The 23,720-nt window shown below is 42.2% G+C and overlaps 1 protein-coding gene and 1 long non-coding RNA gene across 4 annotated transcripts in view; one reads left to right on the top strand and one right to left on the bottom strand.

Annotated features, from left to right (window-relative positions):
• The window catches only part of PUS10 (pseudouridine synthase 10), a 68,978-nt gene that overhangs the window by 12,289 nt on the left and 32,969 nt on the right, over positions 1-23,720 (bottom strand). For all 3 annotated transcript variants that reach the window (XM_039532733.1, XM_039532731.1, XM_039532732.1), the window contains 6 exons: positions 21,736-21,770; positions 17,370-17,481; positions 13,394-13,455; positions 9,640-9,685; positions 5,683-5,747; positions 4,431-4,516 (listed from right to left, as the gene is read on the bottom strand). In XM_039532733.1, the coding sequence (XP_039388667.1) occupies positions 4,431-4,516; positions 5,683-5,747; positions 9,640-9,685; positions 13,394-13,455; positions 17,370-17,481; positions 21,736-21,770 (406 nt within the window). The remainder of the gene's footprint in view (positions 1-4,430; positions 4,517-5,682; positions 5,748-9,639; positions 9,686-13,393; positions 13,456-17,369; positions 17,482-21,735; positions 21,771-23,720) is intronic.
• On the top strand, positions 13,401-22,318 carry LOC120402258. The gene is made up of 3 exons (XR_005597084.1): positions 13,401-13,473; positions 14,904-15,050; positions 21,756-22,318. It is a non-coding gene; the product is annotated as an uncharacterized LOC120402258 (long non-coding RNA).

Below are 23,720 nucleotides of genomic sequence, written 5' to 3'. Positions count from 1 at the left end.
TGAGACCCTCCAAGCCTCCATTCTTCCCGGCCTGACTCACAAACACAGGAAAGCTTACAAGTAAACAGAGCCATTTACAACCAATTGTCCTGGTCAATGGGAGCCATCAAGATTCCAAGCCATCATTAATGGCTCACACTTTGCATAATTTCCATAGGACTTCAGAGTAATACTTCACATTTCTAGCTTCAGATATAAGAATGATACATTCAGACAAATAGGATGAACACACTCAGTAAATTATAAGCTTTGTAATGATACCTTACAAGAGACCTTTTGCATAAAGCATATTCCAGTTACATTATATTCATACTCATAAGCATATTTCCATAAACATATGGAGTGCAACATCACAGAGACATATCCAGGAGGGCCGGAGAAAGGAGAGAGAGAGGTGTAGAGCCTGATGATTAGGTCAACAGGAAACTCAAGCCTGGTCTACACTAGAAAATTAGGTCATTTTTACTACAATGGTCAGAAATATGAAAAATCCACCCTCCTGAGCAGCAGTTGCGCTGATCTAAGTCCCCAAGAAGACAGTGCTAGGTCGACAGAAGGATTCTTCCATTGACCGATGTACCACCTCTTGGGGGGGATGGATTAACTACATCAGTGGGAGAATCCCTCCTGGCACGACAGGTAGTGTCCACACTGAAGCACTACAGTGGCGCAGTTTGTACCATGTTAAGTGAGACAAGCCCCCACGTTCAATCCCTGTGCCTCACTCAGTGTGATTTGGGATGAAAAACTTTGCCTTGAATCAGGAACAGCAGGGACTTGAACCTGGGTGTCTCACATCCCAGTACTCTAAACACCTACCCACATGTCATTTCCCAAATCACAAAGCTCAGGTTTCAATCAGAGAACATACATTTCAGCACAATTCCATTTTCATGAAAACATTCGGAAGGTTTTAGTTTTGTTTCAATGTGGAACAAGGCTGAATTTAGAAACCTCAAAAGCTGCCATAAAACAGAATTGTCTCCCTTTGATCTGCTCTAGTCACAGCCTCATGTTATCGCATGTTAATACAAAACCTCCCACAGAACATAAGGAATGTTTCAATCAAGGAACAATCCTGAACTGGCTGGGAGATGGAACTGGGTTATCTAAAAGGTCTTTTCCATCTCTCACTTCTATGAGAAATAAGTGTGTGTGTCATGGCAAGAACTGATTTATGAAGAACTGCAGGGTGCAAAAACCTATTTTAATATAAAGTTAGAGAGACTTCTTCAAACTGAAATCTAGTTTATTAAAAACATAAGAGTTCAAAGCAGTTACAGATACACCACCTTCCTCTCACCCCCCTGGTCAGCTTTTATGATTTTACTATCACATTTTCCTGTTTTTAAAAGTGTTCCTCCCTCCCCGCCCCTTGCTCTGTGAAAAACCCCACACAAACAAATGAGGAAACTGACTAATACTGCTTCCTTAGGTGCAAACAGTGAAATGAATATCCACAAAGCATTGTCAAATGCACAAGGTAATCAAAATGTTAAGATAGAAAAATATTACATCTCTCTCAATTTTAATAAACTTAGGTATTACTTGTAACAATAGTAGGCTAAAGCCAAGCCAGACAGCCAAAAGTGAAGGTCCTGAAAACATCAACTCTCATACACTCCACTCACTGGGTCAGATTCATTTACAGTGCTGTAAAATAAGAGTAACACCACTATAGTCTTTGCTCTACTCTGGATTTACAATAGCCTAAACTGAGAACAGAATCCTGCACATTGTCTATTACTGGAGTTACATAACAAATAAGCAGGGATGCCTATCCAAGGCTGTCAGTGCCCCTGCCATAAGTTATAAAAACAATAGGCTATCACCTGCAGAACACCAAGCCCCTCTCTTTCCTCCATGTCATAGATGCAGTTGCCCTGAACTATATTTCCTCTCACTGGTCCCACACAGCCACCCACTCTCAGGCTTCCAGCTGTCCAGACGTAACCTTTCTCGGGTGGAGACCCGCATCTCAGTTCCTTCTGACTGGGGTATTTCCAGGCTGCACAGTTCCCTGTCTTCACTGTGTTATCCCCAACAGAGACAGGCTGCCCAAGCAGAACCTCATTGGTTTCTCTTCAGAGATGGTTAACAAGTGTAACTGCTGCAGTTATAAGGTACCACACAGGTTTCTATGCAAGACTGTATTATTCTTAAGGGAAAAGCACTACAGAGAAAACATATTAAAAACAATAAAAGAACCTACATGCATACTAACAAGCTTACAAGGAACACAGCAATCCTAACATGGATTCTGCCAGGAGCAGTCCTTCAAATCCCCATCCAAGGGGATTCCTTGTGGTTAGAAGATCATCATAGCTTCAGCTCAGACTAAGCACCTAGTGCTATGGGGCCTCAGTAGACCCAGTCTTTCCAAGCCTAACCTAAGGATTGGGGCCCTTCATGTATCAGGGTCTCCTGTCCATTTGCTGAATCAGGAAGAAGGCCTTGAGCCAGATTAAGACCAGGCTATTTATCCAAAAATCATTTGTTTGTCTCTTAGTCCCTGGAGAATCCAGTTTGAACTAGCATATGCATACCATACCTCTCGAGGCGGGTGGCTTTAAAGGGCTGATAATGGAGGAACTACATTAGCATCCCCCTTCTAGTAAAGAAGGTATATGTAATTCCACAACACATACACATCTTCATTTTTAATACAATGACCCCCCTAAAGGTATTAAACCTAATTCAATAAGGTTTAACTTCATTCAATAAAGTTTATTCAGGATATTGCAGGAAACTGACAGTCTGTCACACTCCACACACATGAATTTTCTCAAAGGCCCACCTTTGCAGCAGCCGGTGAAAATAGATGTGTGTGTTTTGCAGCATACTTTGAAGGCCAACAGACTTGGGCTATTTTGGTCCCATTAAAATAAATATTTCACAGCCCAATTAGTAAATTAAAATATTACATATATGCAGTATGGAAGAGCTAGCTGGCCATGAGAATGTTAACTTTTCCATTTTAATATTTTATTTTATATCCTTTTTTTCCTCTTTAAATGTTCAACCTATAATACTTTTAGTTCTCTATTCTGATAATGATTATAATGCAATCTCATCCTTCAAGGCTTCAACCAGTTGCCTATGAGGCTCAGGAAGGAAGGGGGTATATATGGATCACCTGCTAGGATCATCTGGATATATCTCACCTAATTGATTCCCTGCCATTGCAGGGGCCTCAGGTACTGGCAGCACCTCAATCTCTTCAATTCTCTGTCTTTAGTCTCCTGAGGACTAAAATGCTTTTATTTAACTAAAGTCACTGGGCTCAACATAGGGGTATCTGGGTGATGTTTACTGGCCTATGACGTGAAGAAGGTCAGACTAGATCAGTGGTTTTCAAACTGTGAGTCGCGACCCAGTACTAGGTCGCAGAATGTAAGGCACTGGGTCGCGGAGGTTTTGGTCAGCACCACCGACCGGGTCATTAAAAGTCCTGTCAGCGGTGCTGCCCGGCTAAGGCAGACTAGTTCCTACCTGCTCTGACACCGCGCTGCAGCCCAGAAGAAGCTGGCTGCAGATCCGGCTCTTAGGTGTGTGTGTGGGGAGGGGCCAGGAACGGGGCTCTGTGCGCTGCCCCTGCCCTGAGCACCGGCTTTGCATTGCCAATTGGAGCTGGGAGGGGCGTGTCTGCAGGCAAGAGCTAGGAGCCGGACCTGCTGCTGGCCGTTTCCGGAATGCAGCACAATCCACGGTGCCAGGACAAGCAGGAAGCCTGCCTTAGCACCCCCGCTGCGCCGCTGACCGGGAGCTGCCCGAGATAACCCCGCACCCCAACCCTGTGCCCCAATACCTTGACCCAGCCCTGCACCACAACCCCCTTATCCCCACCCAGAGCCTGCATCCCCAGCCCAGAGCCCTGACCCCCTCCCACACCCCAACCCCCTGCCCCAGCCCTGAGCCCCCCCCCAAAGCCAGAGCCCCATCATGCACCCCAATCCCCTTATCCCTGGTCCCACCCCAGAGCCTGCACCCCCAGCCCAGAGTCCTGACCCCCTCTCACACCCCGACCCCCTGTCCCAACCCAGACCCCCCTCTCACACCCTGAACCCCTCATTCCCAGCCCCACCCTGCAGCCCTCACCCCATACCCCTCATCCTCAGCTCCACTGGGTTGCAGGCATCAACAATTTTCTTCAACTGGGTCACCAGAAAAAAAAAGTTTGAAAATCACTGGACTAGATGATCTAATGGTCTATTCTGGCCTTAAACGCTATGAAACTGTGAAAGGCAAGTTAAAAGTAATCTCTTTTCCTCTCTAGAGAAGTTCATTAGAACTTCACTCTTGTATATCTGTTTTCTTTTTCCCTATGCTTAATAACAAGAGTAATAATAAATAGCAGGAGTCCATTTGGTTACATAGTAGGGATTGTACAGCATATTTTAAAGAAAATAACAGCAAGAGAAATATTTTACCAGCCACAAAAATTGCACCATTAGTGCACTGAATTTCCAGAGCAGCACAGATATTCTTTGGTGAACTTGGGGGACATGGAAAATGTCTGAATAAAAAAAAAAAAGTGAGATTAAAAGACAAGCGATTTCAAAACATGATGCTGAATCATTGTAGCAAAAATTAATCCCTGGAGTTGTTTCCATGTAAACAAAGTATGACTACATTATAGCCTCCCTATTCATATTAAAAACTGCAACACCCCTTGCGAATCATTAAGGGAAGAATCATGAAACACATTGAGCATAATACAATTCAAAATGTACTTTGTTAATTTATTTTGTCAACTGATATTATAACTGTAAGTATACTTCAAAGTATACTAGCAAAATGTATTGTAGCACGTTTTACAGAAATAATGAAATTCTTAATACTGTACAGAACCTAGCTGCATAATCTGCTATTAAATCTTTGCTGAGAGGTGGGGAAAAGACCAATGATTTATGTGCAGTTCAGCAAAGTTGCATATTAGAAAGTTTCTGCTACCATGTTGCCACCTCCTAATTTTATTGCGAGTCTCAAAATATTTGGTATTTTTCTTAAATTCCCAGCTCCCAGAGTCATGGAATTATGTGAGAATCTTAGCATCATTTTTAAAATAAGTAATCTTCACTGTTTCAGAGAAAAGCTTGAAAGTACGAACTCTCAGGCTCAAAAGCCAGAAGGCAAATAAAAAACCTAAAATATATTTTTTTAAATCTCTTGATTTTTTGGGACCTGACACATGATTGTCAAATAGCCGGGGTTGGCAATATTGCTACTATACTATATTTTCAGTGTAAAGCATTCCAAGCACAGAGCACATAGTAATTTACTGCTGGTACAACAGGGGAGCAGCAATGGAGTTGTGGCAGTTTGACTATGCAGTAATAATCTAAGGTTGTGCTCTTGTGGTACAATCTAGCCCTAAATTTGCCAATCATAAAATAATCTGGGGGAGGGAGGAACTGTTTTCAGCATGTTCACTTTTCAATTCTTTGTGATCTAATTGAAGCATTGTGAGATTATTTCTTAAAAGATAACAATGACACATTCTAATGTCATCAAAAGACATGCAAATGCAACATTTCCTGACCAATACATACATATATATATCAGTAGATTTTTAACAATTAACGATGCTTGTGTATTTCCCTCTAACATTTTCCTCTCCATCTTAATTCTGTACAGAAGCGGCCCAATACTAAGAAACACATAATTTCAATGTATACTTACTTACGGAAATCCTCTTCTTTTATCTTGTCCAAAGCCTTTATAATTGCCATTCTTGTGAAAACAGACTGCACAGTGAAATGAAAAATAAAATATCTGAGTCAAGGAAATATGAGTGGCTGAAGAAAGGATGTGGGTAGGGTAATTACATCATTTTGCCATATGAGAAAAAAAAGAACTCAAATACTCTTACCAATATAGATTGTTTTTTTATACCTAAAGTTTAAGTATCCTATTTTCCTATGCCTGAAAATGTTTGCAATATCAGCATGTGCTGACACCCTACTAATCATGATCGCTGTTCTTTTAACAATACACGCTGGTCAGTGTGTCTCTGATCTTGCCATGAGTAACTTGACTTGTGTATGTAAAGCTACTCAACATTGGCATCTGCAGGATTGAGGCCTACACATTTTTAAAGTTTATGTGTAAGTAAGCATTGAAAACTCGTAATAAAATCAATGGGATTTAGACTCTTTTTTTACCCCATCTCTTTGATTCTAGAAGATATTCAAAAAATATAATTACTTGTTCTATCTCATTCTATGGTTTATATCCAACTTCCTATAAATTGAAATACTGGCGTTTGGGAGAGGTAGCGTGGAAAAATATCACTACAAAGTATGTTCCCTTCCACAAATCGTTTCACAACAAAACATAACTTTTCCCAAAAAATATTTAATGTTTGTTTGTTTGTATAAATCTGGGATGGGATTTTCAAAAGTGCCTAAGTGACTAGGAGCACATGTCTCATGACTTTCGATAGGACTTGTGATCTTAAGTCATTTAGATGCTTTTGAAAAATCCCATCCCAGATCCTTCAAAGGTTCAGGGACACATAATCGCTAGTTCAGTCCCTCCATAAGCTGAAGGAGCTGCCAGACACATCTCTAACAACTTTCTTCATTTTAGATTATATGAAAAAATATGTAAAAGCAAGAAAAAGGGTCAGTGGGACTGGAGGGTTCAGGCCAAAATTTTCAAAAGTAGGAGCCTAAAATTAGACTTGTAAGGCCATATTTAGGCACTTAAATTAAGTCGTTTTCAAAAGGGCTGAGCATCCACTTGCCCCTATTTATCTCACTGGGAGCTGCTGAGTGCTCAACACTTCTGTAAATAAGGCTACAAATTTAGGCACCTACATATGGGCTTCGGAGTCTATTTTTAGGCTCCAACTTTTGAAAATCTTGGCCCCAGTGTACACTTAATAGTAACAAATGTTATAGATCGATATGTCCTGTTTACAGTAGATAGTAGAAAGTGATGTTATGTATGGAAGACTAAATATGATTGGGCTAACGTATGTCTCAGATTTTCCATGGTGGAAAGGACTTTTGAGAGAGAAAACAAACCCTTAAGAAACAATTACAGTCTATTGCTAAGGAAAAATATATACAACTTGCCATTTAAGTACATGACTAGGACACATTCCTCAGTTTAATTTCTTTGAAAACAGAATTCCACTTGGATTTACCACCAACAAAGTGATATTCCTGGGTGCCTGCTCTGAACACCATCAGATGTGCACAGCACAAGAGAAGGTAGGTGACTTGTGAGCCATGTACATGTGCCTACTGGGGATTTGTGCACACACATCTGGTAGTGAGGCAAGATATCCAGCAGGTATGGTGCTAGCCTGGGTTCAATTCCCTGCTCTGCCAAAGGCTTCCTGTGTGATCTGTGTCACTTAGTCTCTCTATGGCCTTGTCTACGCTGGTGGTGGCATTTAAGATATGGGTACCTACGCTGCAGTGAAAAGCTGGCTGTGTTCACACTGCAGTATGTGGCTACATATGGCAGTGAAAGGCTCTGGCGGGGGGAGGCAGTGGAGGAAAGCTCCAGAAGCAGGAAGCTGCTGAAACCTTTCCACACCGCCTTCTCTCTGACAGAGCCTTTCCCCACTGCTGGAATCTTTTACTGCGGTGGGAAAGGCTCCGGGAACAGGGAGGCAGTGGGACACCACAGTGCTAAAAATAGCAGCAGAGATGTGGGAGGCACTGCGTGGGCCTGTGGAGAACCATGTAGGGTACACAGCCTAAAGTTCAGGAGTGTCTTTACTCACCTAAGCCGTGCCTCTCTGTCTGCACTGCTATTTATACCTGTGCAGGGGGATATGTAGTGTATGTACTCTACACACCATGGTAAGTATAGACATAGAGAAGTGAGATATAGGCTGTGTGTAAAGTGAGGATAACAGAATTCCTCTGCCTCACAGAGGTGCTGTGAGGTTAAATGTATTAAAGCTTGTGAGGCACTCACATAGTAGGGGGATAGAAGGCATATAAGTATCTTAGATAGGTTTGTACTTATATATTCTGTAAAAATGTACATTTACAGGTGATGAACAAGTAAGACTGGCAAATTTAATTTACTTCAGAAACGTATGCTGAATCCCTTTCTCTCCAGGTGCATAGTGTCTATGTACTTTCAATGTGCTCATCTCCATGGTATCTAGCCTCAGTCAGCACATAAACACCTATCTAAAAATGAAACTTTCCCACTGTTTCTAGGCTCCTCCAAAGTCATGCTGTCAGCTACCTTGCGACAGCCAGAATGTATCATTCTGGGATATCATAGCTACCCAGGAAGACCAGTAGGGTAGAATACGCAGCTGGCCTATATGGGTTCAGGTAAGTTATCATCATCATTGGATAAAGAGTTTCTTAGTTAGTTCCTGTCCCAAAGATATAATGCCTCTTAGCAAAAGCCTTCTAGGTGGTATTTTAAAAAATATTATTAGTCTCACTGCACTATATTTTTTCCATTATGTTACACAAGTAGCACTATAATTACCAGAGCTGGGCAGGAAAATATTTTTTTCTTCTGAAATTTTTTGACTCAAATCAATTATTCTTCTGTTTTTGTCAAAAAATTCCTTCAAAATTTTTCAAGTCTAATAAAAAAATGAATTTATTTTAGTTTTTGGTTGCTGAAAAATTTAAGTTTTTGGCAAAAATGGAAATTGCCCACAAACATTCCATTTAATTGAAAAGCCTTTTTACATCAGAAAAAGTCTGGAGATAAATTTTTTTCCAGCTCTAAAAATTACTTTCAGCCACTGGCACTAACTCAGCTCCACACATGAGAGTGACTTGTACAGAGTAATGTTTACAGTTTCATATGGAACACTGTGTTACACAGACTGATGCCCATTCCTGCATCTCCTAAATGATGTGTGGCTATGTTACATCTTTGGCACTAAAAGGCAAGTCCTGCTCCCTGCAGGCACAGAGCTCTGAGAAGAAAGTGGAATCTGTGCACTTCATTGCATGCAAGGGGAGGAGAGGACGAGGGATATGGAAAACCACACAGGGTCTGCCTTCCCTGTGCTTCACAGGTGCTCTTTTCATGCCACTACAGGGATGAGTTTAAGATTGGGCTGAGGAAAGGTGGATTCAGTGGTGACACCATCTGTTGGGTGGTGTACAACAGTTGTGGGTACTACTGCAGCCATGTGGTCTCATAACAAACAGGAAGCAGCATACCATTCTGCATATGTTTTGTTTAATTTGGAATGGTGGCCTGGGGAAAATGCTCTAGGACAATTTGATTTTTTTCCCTTTTGCTAAGACTAGATTCTCTCTCTCTCTTATTTTTTTTTTTAAGCCTTATTTCAGCCATATCATCCATGGACAGTAGGCAGTGGTCCTGCTATACTGATATTTTTAGTGTATCCAAACCAAATTCCTATACATATTGAGAATGTTTTTTGAAATGATCGCTTTCTTGCTGTAGGTCTGGGAATGGAGTCCTGAGCCATCATAAACAGACGAAAAGTTGAGAGTTGAGTGAATAAAAGGAGGCATATGAAACAACTGGAGAACCTTTTAGAGAGGGGGCAAAGAAAAATAGGCATTAAAGTAATTACTGAATTTCAAGAAACCTTCCTTTATTTTAATCATTGACTTAAGAATTCTGATCCCAGAAGAATGATGCTGATGAGAGATATGGGATTCTTACCTGTTTATTCTTTGCTGGCTTGAAACAGTCTGGACATACTGTGGCTCTAAATAGAAATAGAAAATTAATTGATATGATCACTTAAATAAAAGACTCTTATCAAAATGAAAATACCCAGGAACCAGATCTAATTTTTTAGCAGCAATGCCCTACAGTGTCTCTATCACTCTCCAGTCTGGGATGGAGTTAAGATTTTTCAATCTTAAACTGACACCAGAAAGTGCCAGTCTTTTGACTTACATAAACTAAAATCCTCTGATTATCCACAGAATATGTACAGTCTAGGTAGTGGCTGTGCAAACCTTTCCCATTTTGACTCCTACCCATGTCCCTCAGTTTTGAGCTGGAATGAGGAGGTATGTGGGGAGATCAGTCTCCTATGACCTTTCTTCTGAGACTGCCAACAAAGATAACTGACAATATTGTGCACCTTTGCAAGGTGCACTTGACTTCCCTAGCTCTCTATTGGTTCTTTTCCTGTTCCTAACCCATGCATCGTGGCTTAAAATGCAACACCCTGACTAGTGGTGTCCCAATACACCTTTGAATGTTATTACTGAACAGGAAAAATCAGTCTAATGTAAAAAAGGTAAGATCAGGTCATCCAGATCTTTGAGATTCTTTCTAACACTCCTAAAAGGAAACTATTTATTTTCTGTTTCACAAAAGTAAAAATTCTAATCAGTAAAACATTTAGCACTAGAGGCTTTTCTGAGTACTGGATGTTTGTCAAGGAAGTTTACAAATTAGTGGATTGCTATGTATGCAGTTAGACAACATAATTTCTTTTGTCCATGCCACATCTTTTTTAATTCTCTCCTGCTGCTGCTCTTCAGGTTATGACAGCAGCACCTTGAAGGCTACTTCAGGGTAAAACGAAACTGGTTGTTAACAGCAGACCCCTTGTGACTTTTTACACATGTCATTTGTGGGAGATAATATAGAGTACACTGACTTCCTTTTTCCAGAATTTAAATAATCATTCTTATTTTAATCTAGTTTCCAAGTATAAGTTAACAAAAACAAGTTAAATGTTCCACTTCAAACCACAGAGAACTACACACAAAACAGATCACTTTCTCACATACCTTCTGCAGGTGTTAGCACAGGAGCAGTTTGAGAAGGGACAGAAGAGACAGTGGTGGCTGCTCCTGAAACACTTCTCAAAAGGGTGTTCCCAATCAGACTGCTCAAAAAAACCCCAATTTTTTACCATGTTCCCTATTATTGAAACTGACACAACGAGCCTGTTCAGGGGAATCAGCTGTTGTGTAGCCAAAGACCACTGGGCATGGAAGGGCCTCTCCAGGCTTAAACAAGAACCTACTTTCTTACCACACAAAAAAATCCAATATCAGTTTTCAAGCCCTGATAATTAAAGTATCAAATTTTACCATAGTCATATTAGAAGTAATCTAAAATGCACTAAAATGTGTACACAGCCCTCCCTAGACACAGACCTCTGTCTGAGAAGACTTGCACATCTGGAGAATTATCACTTGAGAAAGTTCTCCGAGTTACTGGCCACAGTGCATAATATATTATATTACCTAAAAGTCTCACCATAGCTCTCCAATCTGGCTGCACTGAGAAAGCAAGTGGAGGGATCTCCTTCCTGAATTCAAGCCCCTCACACTGCTAGATGAAATGTGGGCATCATCCAGATCCCAGGGTTGCTTTACTGCACGGGTCTCAAACACGCGGTCCGCGACGTTATTTACTGCAGCCCGCCATAGACACCGACTCAACTGGCAGCCAAGATCCCCTCACTCCCAGGTCCCCCATCCTTCCCCTCCCAAGCGCGCCACGTCCCCACTCCTCCGCCTACCTCCTAGCGCTTCCCGCCACCAAACAGCTGTTTGGCAGCACTTAGGACTTTCCAGGAGGGAGGGGGGAGGAGTGGGGACACGGCGGGGATTTGGGGAAGGGGTTGGAATGGGGGCGGGGAAGGGATGGGAAGAGGCGGGGCCTCATGGACTAGATGAGCAGTCTGAGGTATGAAGTTCAGCACGTATGATTCTTTGCTGTGAGTAGTTGGGAAGAACGCTTGTTAAAAGTGGCAACGTATTTTGTACGAATAGCTACTTCAAAAAATTTCCTACCATTACAGATGTGTTGATAGACTGTTAGTGTAGATCATCATCGGTGTTACTGAGCGCATAAGGAATATTTACAGGTGTTTATATTTTATTAAAACCCCTCTTCGCATTACAGTTTTTAAAAAGTTAACACATTGACTTTTAATAGCATGCTATATTACGCTTCATTTTTTTCATTTTTAACTATACTTTTGTATCATTGTATGAAAAGGTTTCAGTGATGTGGCCCTCAGGCCAATGTACTAATCCTCATGTGGCCCTCCTGGTGATTTGAGTTTGAGATCCCTGCTTTACTGCTTTCTCCTCCCCCTGCCACCACTCCCTCCTCAGCTACATTATACTGCTAGCTGCTAACTTGTCCTGAATAAACATTTTCAAAAGGTGTCCAACAGAAAGGGAAGAAGTAAGAGGGGAGGGCAGAGAGAAAGAGAAGGGAACAAGACAGACTGGGGAGGGAGAGCTAGGACAGCAAGGAGGGTGGAATAAGGACAGAGATGCAAGGCCTGGCCACTACCACAGTATTGTTTTGCCAGCAGGACTCCAGCTGCCAGCAGTCAGAATTGTGGGCTTCCCCTCCAAGCCACAGAAAGCTGACTGGGGAGGGAAATAAGGGAACTTTGATTCTTCCCTGTTCCCCCCTGGGTCACCTCCTAATGTGAAGTCCTCTCAGTCAGAGAAGAAGCTCTTGTAAAATGAGAGACTTGGGAGGGATGTGGTCTGTGGGCAGCAATAAAGCGAAAAATCAGGCTCTCAAAAGAGGAGTAAGTAAGGCAGTAAGGGCGGCAACAGATGAAAGGAAGTCAGAAAGGCCAGAGATATGCTCTAGTTTCTGATCTTGTGGGTAGACAGCAGCTGCCAACTGACAGTATCCTGGTCAGAGAAGTTGTACGGGAAGGCACCTTCCATGCTCTGCTTTAACACCTACCAGGAACATGTACAGTGAAACTGCCTGAAGCTCTAGCTTTTGGGGGAAAAAACGTCAAGCAAGAAAACCATTTTCTCACAACATGCTCCCTCTAGCTGTTAAGGGATGTGACTAAATGGTACCCAGATTTCCAGAAATGCTGGATTTCTTTGCCAGTGGGAAAAGGATTTCTATGGCAGCCACTCTGCAGAGCAGGACCAAGTGATTATGTAGCACTTTGTGTGGGGTTTTATTTAAAGTCTTGTCTTTAAGTAGAACTAACTCACTTCTGATCCCTCCCTCCATACCCAAATCCCCAAAATAAGCAGAAAACCTCAGTATTATATAAACGGATTTTTTTTTTTACATATGCTCAAAGGTTATCAAAAGTACTTCACACACCATGTAAAGTCATCATTTATTATAATATGAACAGTACAAACAGGCCTAAATCAAATGCCTGACCCAACTTCATTTCTCTGTAATGGACCAAATTCTAGATCCACACATTCTGACACTAAGGTTGACAACCCAGATCCAAACATTTCCAAACTTTAGGCTGTTTGGATTTGGTGTGCAGATTCGGCCCCTCAGAGATACCACAGATTTAAGCTGCAAAGAGGAACCTGGATTTGGATTCAGGTCAAACTCTAGATCACAAATACTGGAGACACTGCATTTGCTACAGACAAACTCTAACAATATTGCACAATATTAAGATACAGATCTTGTTGTTGGTATTGCAACTTACAGGAAATGGCAATCCTCATCAGTTTCCGGGTGAGCAAAGACCACACTCACTTCGAACAAGCTCTAAGACAAAAAAGAACGGTAACAATTTCCTTTTACTAAGTGCTAGCAATTTATTAACCAAATGTATAACAAATGGTTCAAGGATCCTTATTGATATATTACAGAAAAACAGTAAAGGAAGAGGAGAAGAGGAAGATAGAATTGCAGCATAAATGGGAAACTTTTAAATGGGTCACCGAGAAGCCATTTCAGAAATTTATTATAAGACTTCTATAGCACTCAACCATCTCAATGCACTTTACAAGCATTTTGTACAAGGGGGAACTAGCACAGAGAGAGAATAACAGCCCAAAGCCAATTAGGCTTGGAAGGATTAGATCTTTATTGGTAAATGTCAGTAAACACTGATTTCACCGTACACACACAAACCAATGGAAAAACTATTTCAATGGGTAATAGAAATTTACAGATAGGCAAAGTAAGAAAAATGCTGCTTGAGAACATATTAGAGTTTGATTTAATGATATTAACTTTGCATATTTTGACATGTGATATTGACAATTGGTATTTTAACAGTTACAAAGCTTAAACTTGTTTGCGTTTGTCATTAAATGATTATCTGATCCCCTTGCTGTCTGACCTCCCACATAATTTCCTAAAACTGTGAAAATTTAAATTGAAAAAAAAATGCTTAAAATAAACATTGATATTATCTGTCAAAATTACATTTAAAAAACCAAATTCTGCCAAGCCTACCTATTATGGTCACTAAGCCTAGCAAATCATGGGACAAAACCAAACCAGTCAATCTTGTAAGCAGTTCACCCCAGGATTTAGTCTGCAATGACTGGATGCCTTTAAGCCATAAAAGAAAAGCAATGTGGTTTAGTGGATTGACAACAGAACCAGGAACTCTAGAGTCATCTCAATGCTGCCCACGGTTCCCTTGCCTTCGGCAAATCATTCTCTCATTACCTCACTTATTCAGATACCAACCTACCTCACAGGGCTGTTGAGAGGATTAGATAATGTTTAAATGATTTTAAGTTATAAAGCTATGTCTACACTACAGAGTTAAGTCAACGCAATTTACACGGACGATCATAAACCACAATAGTAATATCGCTTGTGCATGTTCACACAATGCTCCCTGCGAGCGCGGCACGCGTCCACAGTTGGTTCTCTAACATTGACAGAGAGAGAGCGGTGCATCATGGGTAGCTATCCCACCATGCAACTCGCCACCTTCTCCCTCTAGTAGTTGTAGGAATGAGGAATGGATCACAGTGCATCATGGGTTCACCGTCCCATGATGTGGTTTTTTCTGTCCCATTATTCCATAGGGTTCTGATCACATTTCACGCCATTTTTCAACAGCCCCTGTAAACAGTATGCCCACCATCTTTGCCTGAAATCAGGGATCCAGCTCTGCTCTCTAGTCTTGTAATAAGTGTTTTAAACACAATGCGACGGATCATGCAGTATTTATGAGCTGTGAATCTGAACAGGAATCCGTGATGCCTGCCGAGCTGCGTGCCATGGAAAGAAACAATTCCAGATTACTTTTGGCATTCATGATGCAGTTCCACAGGGTGGATCATCGCTATTGGGCTCAGGAAACAAGCATCAAGTGGTGTGATCACATCATCATGCAGGTATGGAATGATGAACAGTCAGGGCCGGTGCAACCATTTAGGCGACCGCGCTGGGATTTGGGGGGCGCCATTTTCTTCAGAAGCGACCGCAGCGGCCGGATCTTCGGCCACCCCGGTCGCCGCCGGCATTTAGGCAGAAGGAGCTGGGGCAGGGGAGCGCGGGGAGGTCCGCCTGCAGCAAGTAAGGGGGGAGGAGGCAGCACGCAGGGAAACTCCCCGCCCCAGCTCACCCCTGCCCCGCCTCCTCCCCGAGCACGCCGTGGCTGCTTCATTTCTCCCGCCTCCCAGGCTTGCGGTGCCAATCAGCTTAGGCGCCACAAGCCTGGGAGGCGGGAGAAGTGAAGCAGCCGCGGCGTGCTCGGGGTGCTCGTGCGCGGAGAAGGGGTGAGCTGGGGGGGGGGGTGCACCTCAGGGCGGGGGCACAAGGTGGAAGTTTCGCCTAGGGCGCGAAACATCCTTGCACTGGCCCTGTGAACAGTGGCAGCAAAACTTCTGGATGCGCAAAGCTGGCTTCCTGGAATTGTGTGCAAAGCTCGCCCCTGCCCCATGGTGCAAGGACACTAAAATGAAAGTTGCTCTCTCGGGGGAGAAGCACGTGGTGATCACTGTATGGAAGCTGGCAACTCCAGACTGCTACCAGTCGGTCGCAAATCAGTTTGGAGTTGGAAAGTCCAACATGGAGTTTATGTTCACGCAAGTTTTCAGGGACACTAATCACATCCTGCTAGGAAGAACTGTGACTCTTGGAAATGTGTGTGAAATAGTGGATGGTGTTGCAGCAATGGGATTCCCTAACTGCAGCGGGGTGATAGATGGGACACATATCCCCATTTTGGCCCCAAACCATCTTGCAACGGAATACATCAATAGAAAGGGGTACTTCTCTATGGTATTGCAGGTGCTTGTGGATCACCAGGGTCATTTCACGGATATCAACAAGGGATGGGCAAGGAAGGTGCATGATGCACAAATCTTCAGGAACACTGGCCTGTACAGAAAGCTGCAAGCAGGGACTTTCTTTCCAGACCAGAAGATTCTAATGGGGGATGTTGAAATAACCATAGTGATCAGGGAGACCCAGTATACCCCTTACTCCCATGACTCATGAAGCCTTACACAGGAAACCTGGACAGCAGCAAGGAGTGCTTCAAGAATAGAGTGAGCAGATGCAGAATGATCATTGAATGTGCCTTTAGCAGATTAAAGGCTCGCTGGTGCTTCCTTTATGGCAGGTTAGACCTAAATGAGGAAAATATTCCCATGGTCATATCAGCCCATTGTACACTGCATAATATTTGTGAAGCTAAGGAGAAGTTTCCCCAGGGATGCAGCATGGAGGTGGATCACCTGGTGGCTGATTTTGAGCAGCCAGAAACTAGAGCTATTAGAGGGGCACAACGGGGCTATTTGAATCAGGGAGGCTTTGAAGCAGCATTTAGACAATGAGCTCCAGTAACGTGTCTTTATGTAATGCATTCAACCAGGCTTTGTTTACTTGTGCTGGAACTGCACAGCCTCCTCTCCCCACAGAGCCAGCAAATCCATCAACTCCGGTGTACTCCATGCGGGAGATCATTTAGTGTGTGGAGCTGCCATGGTCAGCTGGAAAGATGCAATATAAGCTCTCCACGCTGAGCAAACAAGAAGTGGAATTTCAAAAATTCCCGGCCCTTTAAAGGGGGAAGGACAGATGCCTTTATACCTGGCTGCAGGGCAGTGGAGTTCAAACTGCTGACCAGAGCAGTCAGGATAGGCATTGTGTGGCACCTCCTGGAGGCCTTTATGGCAAAATAAGCAAGCAGTGTCTACACTGACACTGTGTTGAACTAACTTTGCCGCAAAAAGCTCTACGCCTCTCATCAAGGTGATTTTATTTTGTTGGCGTAGCAGGGAAGTACATCGGCGTGAAGAGCATTGACGTGTGTACACTTCCACTGTTCTGTTGACAGAACTATGTATTGTAGACAAGGCCTTAGATAACTTATTTTTATGGTACACTTATGACTAGAGGGACTCAGTGTTTGTGGGCTCTAGAAGGTCTCTTGCTATCTTTAATGTTTAAAGACATTTGTTTCTATATGTCATGACTAAGAAAAGACTCCTTAGTCTTTAACTCTACCAGCTAATTTGTATAAAAACTACTGCTTGCCTTGTCTCCACTAGGATTTACTTGCGATAGCTAACTTGAGGTAAAAGAGCACTTTTTTTGTTTACCAGACAAGACCAGTGACAGACTTGTCTGTCTAATTAGAACCCATCAATGTTATGAGTAATTTATATGAATTCAGGAAAACAACAACTTTATTATTCAAACAACACCTTTCCATCAGCAGGAACACCCAGCTCCTCCGAGAACAGGGGATGAATAATCCATTTGTATGTTTCTTTCAGCTGAACAATGTCCTCTTTTGCCAGTGACAGGCCCTGTTTTCTGAATCATAAAAAATAAACAATGGAAACTTGTATATGAGTCAGTCAAACAATCATACCTCTGACATTTCATACTAAAAATAAGTGACCTGTCACTAACATAAAATGTGTGTATAAACAGGCCAAAACTATAAAGTGTACAGAACATGGTGTGAAGGACATGGTGCTGCTCTGTAATAATTTAGGAATACTATAAACTTGCTTACTATATCTATATTGGGTTAAATCAACAAGGCTGTGAGGAAATAAAAAGGAAGGCAAAAGAATGACTGGAGAAAACCCACCGGGGAAACACTTCAGTGTGTTTGAGATATTGCCTGAGCTATTAACTGTGAAGATCCTACCATATCAGCTCCAGCCAAATTACATAGCTTGTTTAGCCTGGGTTCCAATTGCCAATGCTTGTGTTACCAATATATCAAAAGGACTACAAAACAGGTATGAAGATGCTCTTTGTCCAAAGGTCAGAGTGTGTTGAGGAGCTGTTTGTGGGAACAGACTCTCTCACATGGACGCTGGCTGATGGGTATGAAGAAATTATGCCTTCCTAGACTCCCCTCACAGAGGGTAGGGGGTGAGGACTGAGATAAAATACATGAGTGAAGATGTAATAGGTAATAATAATAATTGGAGATATACCAATCTCCTAGAACTGGAAGGGACCTTGAAAGGTCATTGAGTCCAGCCCCCTGCCTTCACTAGCAGGACCAATTTTTGCCCCAGATCCCTAAGTGGCCCCCTCAAAGATTGAACTCACAACCCTGGGTTTAGCAGGCCAATGCTCAAACCACTGAGCTATCCCTCCCCCCAACCTTTCATTGTTTTAAAATTCTTTTTCCTCTTATATTATGCTTTATTCCTGCTGTTAAAATTAAATAATACTTTGGTTTAAGAAGGCCGTCTGGTCCGCTGGCCACAAACTCTGAAGGGGAGAACTGAAGGTGCCAAACTTAGTCAAACCTGCTGGCGTGAGCACTGAATCTGTGAGGTGGTAGCCTCAGGACTAGTCTAAGAGCAGGAGAATCACTCACCCCAGGGGAGGTGAAACCATGAGGTCTGTGATCTGTGGAGGTGAACTCGGAGGAGCAGCTAGCCCTCTCACTGTGAGACAGGGCATATACTTGTTCAAGTCACAAGAGTATGTAGGCAGTACACCAAATAATTAAGGGCAGTGGAAAGTGTACCTAACCAAAGATGCCAAAAGTATTAAGAGAAAGCAGTCCACACTTTTTTCAGCTCAGCAATCTGGAAGCTTACATAGTGAGAACCCTTTGCCACACAAGTAGCACATTTCATTAAAAAAAATATAGCATTACCACTCTTGACCCAAGCGCCAATGACAGGCCAATTTACTAAGAACTCACACCTTCCTTATAGGAGCTCACTGTGAAAGCTTCTCTAATGCTGATTAAACAATAAAAAGATGCTTTTAGAGATTAATAATTTACTGTTTAAGATAGCATTAAAGTAGGATAGAAATTGCTTTCCCATCTCTAAGACTGCGTTCCTATACTGCCAATATCTCAAGCAGCACTTCCCAGCATGAGGGCCTCTATCAGAAGATAGCTCAATAACAATGAACTTTGAGCCAAATTGTTCCCCTAGGCTGATAAACCCACATCAGGAACAAGAATCTCCAAAGTGTTCCTCTCATGATGCTTCTAACAGATCATTTTACTGGGGAAAGGTCTGGGAATGGGCATAGAGTTTGTCCCTTAGAACTCCCAGATCATAGGAAACTTGCTGGAGACCAGAGTCGTCTATGCAGAAGTCTTATGCCTCCGCTCCAACACTGCCTCCCAATCCTCCACAAATTTCTTCTTCTCCCAGCCTGAGACGGTATACCCTTCTTGGAGGATTACCCATTGGTTTGTGAGTGGAGGACATTATGTCCCTGTCTCTCCCATATATTGTGGGGTACCCTCTGAGTGGTCTGGGACAAGAAGATACATCACAGAGGTTGCACACACTCTCTCCTTACGTACTGGATAGATACTCCAAATCACTGATGTATAAACAAAAGGTCTCAATACTAATCTAATCACTGCATTAATATTTCTGGTTATATATTTTAATACCTATTACAGCCAGTACCCAGTCTCTTTGTACCTGTTCTTAATAATAATTTTTTTGGGAGACAGCTGTATCTTATTATATTATTATTATTCATTATTGTGATCCTTATAAGATTCAAGATTTTTTTTAAAAATTATTATATATTAATTATTACTTACTGGTACTTTTTACTTACTACAAATTGTTCATGTCCCCATGTGTTACATTATTGGGAGAATTTTAGACCATTTAAAACTGATGTCTCACAAAAGGTGGAGATTTATATATCAGTCATATCTGAATGCAAATAATCAGTGTCATCAAACTATACATGTTAATCATACTTTTTTCACCATAAGTGGAAAACAGCCTGTGAATCAGCTAGTCATCAAAGGTAAATTCATCAGCTTAAACCCTATGTTCTTGAGAACAATACAATTAAAATATTGTACATTGACACAAAGTATATGAAAAGCCACATGTTAATAACCTCATTAGTAGCTACCCCAATAATAAAAGTGAAATGGAAGAATCATTAAAACACAGATGAAATTGTGTACCTTCAAACTAAGTGTGCACTAAATTCAAATCTAACTTCAAAAATTGAGATTGCTGAGAAATACAGGACTCCTGGATTCCTTAAGACATACAGAACTTTTAACCTAGATGACCATTTTATACCCCATCCCTACCCAGGTCAGTAGTAACAAAGACATTACCTTCTGATAGTAATTAATTGGCTGATATTAAATGAATCGATGGACTTAGTCCAGTCTGTAGTTACCTAGTGTTATTAAAACAGAATACCATTATATTTATTAATACTTTGGTTGGCAGTCTAAGGGTCTGTCTATATGGGGAGTTGCTCCAGAATAGCTATCCTTGATTAACTCCATGTGTGGTTGCTCTTATTCTGGAATAAGAGTATATATTCCAAATTAGTTTAGTCCATTTTGGACATGGAAGGCACTCTTATTCCAGAATAAGACCATCCACATATGGAGTTAATCAAGAACAGCTATTCTGGAATAACTCCCCATGTAGACAAGCCCTAAGCCATAGTAGTGAGGCTGTGAAGGAAAGCTTAAACTGCTTTTGCTGTGCTCCTTCTTTTAAAGTGAATGTAATGCTCATGAAAAGTACTGGCATGATGGCTTGGAGATTAAATTACTTCTATTTAGTCACAGAACAGGTATAGTACAGACAACAATGCATGCTTCCCTTCACAGCCCCACCAATGTGTTCTGCTCTTCTCTAGAAAGAACAGTTCTAAGAGTGATAGGATAGTTCAGTCTCTGATCATTCAATCCTCAGCTTTTTAATCAACTGTGATGGTCTACTGGGAACCAAACAAATGAATGACTCTTTACCATTAGCTAACGGTAACAGTTTTGGACATTACTGATCTGGGCTGGCGCTGAAGTGGTGACAAAGTGAAAGGCTCTGTTATCCTATTATAAATGTACCATCACTGTATCTATTTGACAGACTGAGAAATACTGATTCCAGTGATGTCATTTTGGCAACTTTCATGAGCACTAAATTAATTTCAAAATACTACATTGAATGAATAGCTCATACCCCAAACTCAGAAGCATTGTCCTACAGATGCTGCAGTCACAATGAACAAACTGAACAAGAAACATCCAATTTAGTCGCAAATGTAGGATGTGCACATGCCAAAGCTGAAACTATAATCTTTTGCAACTGCTCGGCATTCAGCTAAGTAGTAGCCTTCATATAACTTATAAAAGCAACTATTTGCTTGCTCTATTGCTCAAGTACCTGGATGCTTAAAGGTGCTTGCCAGCAAAAGGATGAAAGCAAATGAAGCAGCTGAATAGCCTTGTTTACAAGGGCAGATCATTTACTCCCTGGCTTCGTGTTTATTTTGAGTTCACTGTAAGGAAGCGGGGGAAGAGGAGAGGAAGAATCTTGGAGTATAGCTCCAGAGAGATTGCTGCTGGTTGCTAGCAGGGATATTTTCTCACTTTTAAAGCACCTATCAAGTGAATCACTTTGTTTTCCTACACATGGAAAATACAGTATTAATCATTTAGTCATAAATGTCTCTATCAGTGGCCCAATATTCCAGAGAAAGAAGTTCCTCATTGCTCCTACTCTGAAAAAAGTTATAGAAGTATCTCTTAATTCACTAAATCCAGTACTCTCTAGTATAAATGCCATAAAACGTACTCACCCCATTTCTTCTTTTACCAGCAGCCAGGCAGCATGCTATGAGCCATCAGACACACAGAGGAAGAAGAGAAAAAAAATGCAAGTGAAATCAAGCCCCAACAACATTCAATCATCAAACTATCTGACAGTGCTGTTAATAAAAATCACTTTGTTCTATAAGGGAAACTAATGTTTGCAAAGCCAAGAATTTCCAGATATTTATTAGGAGTTTAAACTACACTTTCATTTTGCTTTGGAACTGAAATAAGAAGACAGGAGTAAACCCTCAATCTCACAGGTTTACCATCTGATTTTTTAAAGAGAAGATTATCAATTTTTTTTGAAGTATTCCCTCTTTGCAGGAGTAATCCCCTGTTATCTAAGTATGAGCTCTCCCCTGCTTACTGTCCCAAAAAAATATCCAATAAAGAGCTCTTACCTCCCCTGGGGCAGGCACTCAGAAGCTAAGGTAATTTTTTTTTTAGTTGGATCAATTTTCACTATGGCTATTGGAAATCTATGGGGGGGATTTTAACAAATGTTGCTCTGAGCTTTTATCCCAATTTTTTAAATAAAGTATGTGTGAAAACTGTACACTTCTCAAATCTTTCACTCAAAATATATTTCTTAAAAAAAGAGAACACATTTTTTTTCTCATAACAATGAAAAAAACGGTTACTCACCTTTTTGTAACTGTTGTTCTTCGAGATGTGTTGCTCATATCTATTCCAGTTATGTTTGTGTGCGCGCCGCGTGCACAGAAGTCGGAAACTTTTCCCTAGCAGCTACCCGTCGGGCCGGCTGGGGAGCCCCCTGGAGTGGCACCAATATGGCGATCTATACAAGACCCTGCCGGCCCAACCCCCTTTCAGTTCCTTCTTGCCGGCTACTCTGACAGAGGGGAAAGGTGCGGGGGAATGAAATAGATATGAGCAACACATCTTGAAGAACAACAGTTACAGAAAGGTAAGTAACCGTTTTTTCTTCTTCGAGTGATTGCTCATATCAATTCCAGTTAGGTGACTCCCAAGCCTTACCTCAGAGGTGGGGTCGGAGTCAAGGAACCGCAGATTGGAGGATCACTCTGCTGAAGGCTGCATCGTCACGAGAGTGGTGAACAATGGAATAGTGGGACGTAAAGGTGTGAACGGAGGCCCACGTGGCAGCTCTGCAGATTTCCTGGAGCGGAATGTGCGCCAGAAAAGCAGCTGATGACGCCTGAATTCTCGTGGAACGAGCTGTGACAGCAAGCGGAGGGACATTTACCAAGTTGTAGCAAGCACGAATACACCCGGTGATCCATGAAGATATTCGCTGAGAGGAAACCGGAGTGCCTTTCATCCACTCCGCGATGATGACAAATAACTGGGTTGTTTTACGGAAGGGCTTTGTTTGGTCTATATAGAAGGCGAGTGCCCTTCTAACATCCAGGGAATGGAGATGCTGTTCCCGAAGGTCAGCATGCGGTTTGGGGTAGAAAACCGGCAGGAAGATATCCTGGCTTACATGGAAGTGGGACACCACTTTTGGCAGAAAGGCCGGGTGAGGCCTTAGCTGAACCTTATCTTTATGAAAAACGGTATAGGGCGGATCACAGGTGAGAGCCCGTAGTTCGGACACCTGGCATGCGGAAGTGATAGCCACTAGGAAGGTGACCTTCCAGGAGAGATAGAGAAGTGAACAGGTGAACGGAAATGGATAGAATTATCCCGTCTGCACTGTGCGGAGGACTCAACGGTCTGAGGTAATATGGGACCAGACATGGTAGAAACGGGATAGACGGTTCAGAAACGGGTAACTGTCTGGGGTGAGAGCTGGTAGTCCATCCTTGGGCGCACCTTCAAAATGGGCACTTAGGGCCCAGGGGAGGCTTAGACTGTCCTTGACCCTGTCCAGAGGAGGGGCGAGACGGTCTACCTCAGGAGTATCTGTTTCTCCGACGAAAGAAGTCCTGCCTCGGTCTAGGCGGGAAGGTGTACTGCTGAGTGGTCTGGGGTTTAAATGGCT

The sequence above is a fragment of the Mauremys reevesii genome, linkage group 3, assembly GCF_016161935.1.
Source record: "Mauremys reevesii isolate NIE-2019 linkage group 3, ASM1616193v1, whole genome shotgun sequence".
NCBI lineage: Eukaryota > Metazoa > Chordata > Testudines > Geoemydidae > Mauremys > Mauremys reevesii.
The sequence above is the reverse complement of the archived record's forward strand: the minus strand, read 5'-3'. Positions and strand labels throughout refer to the sequence as shown.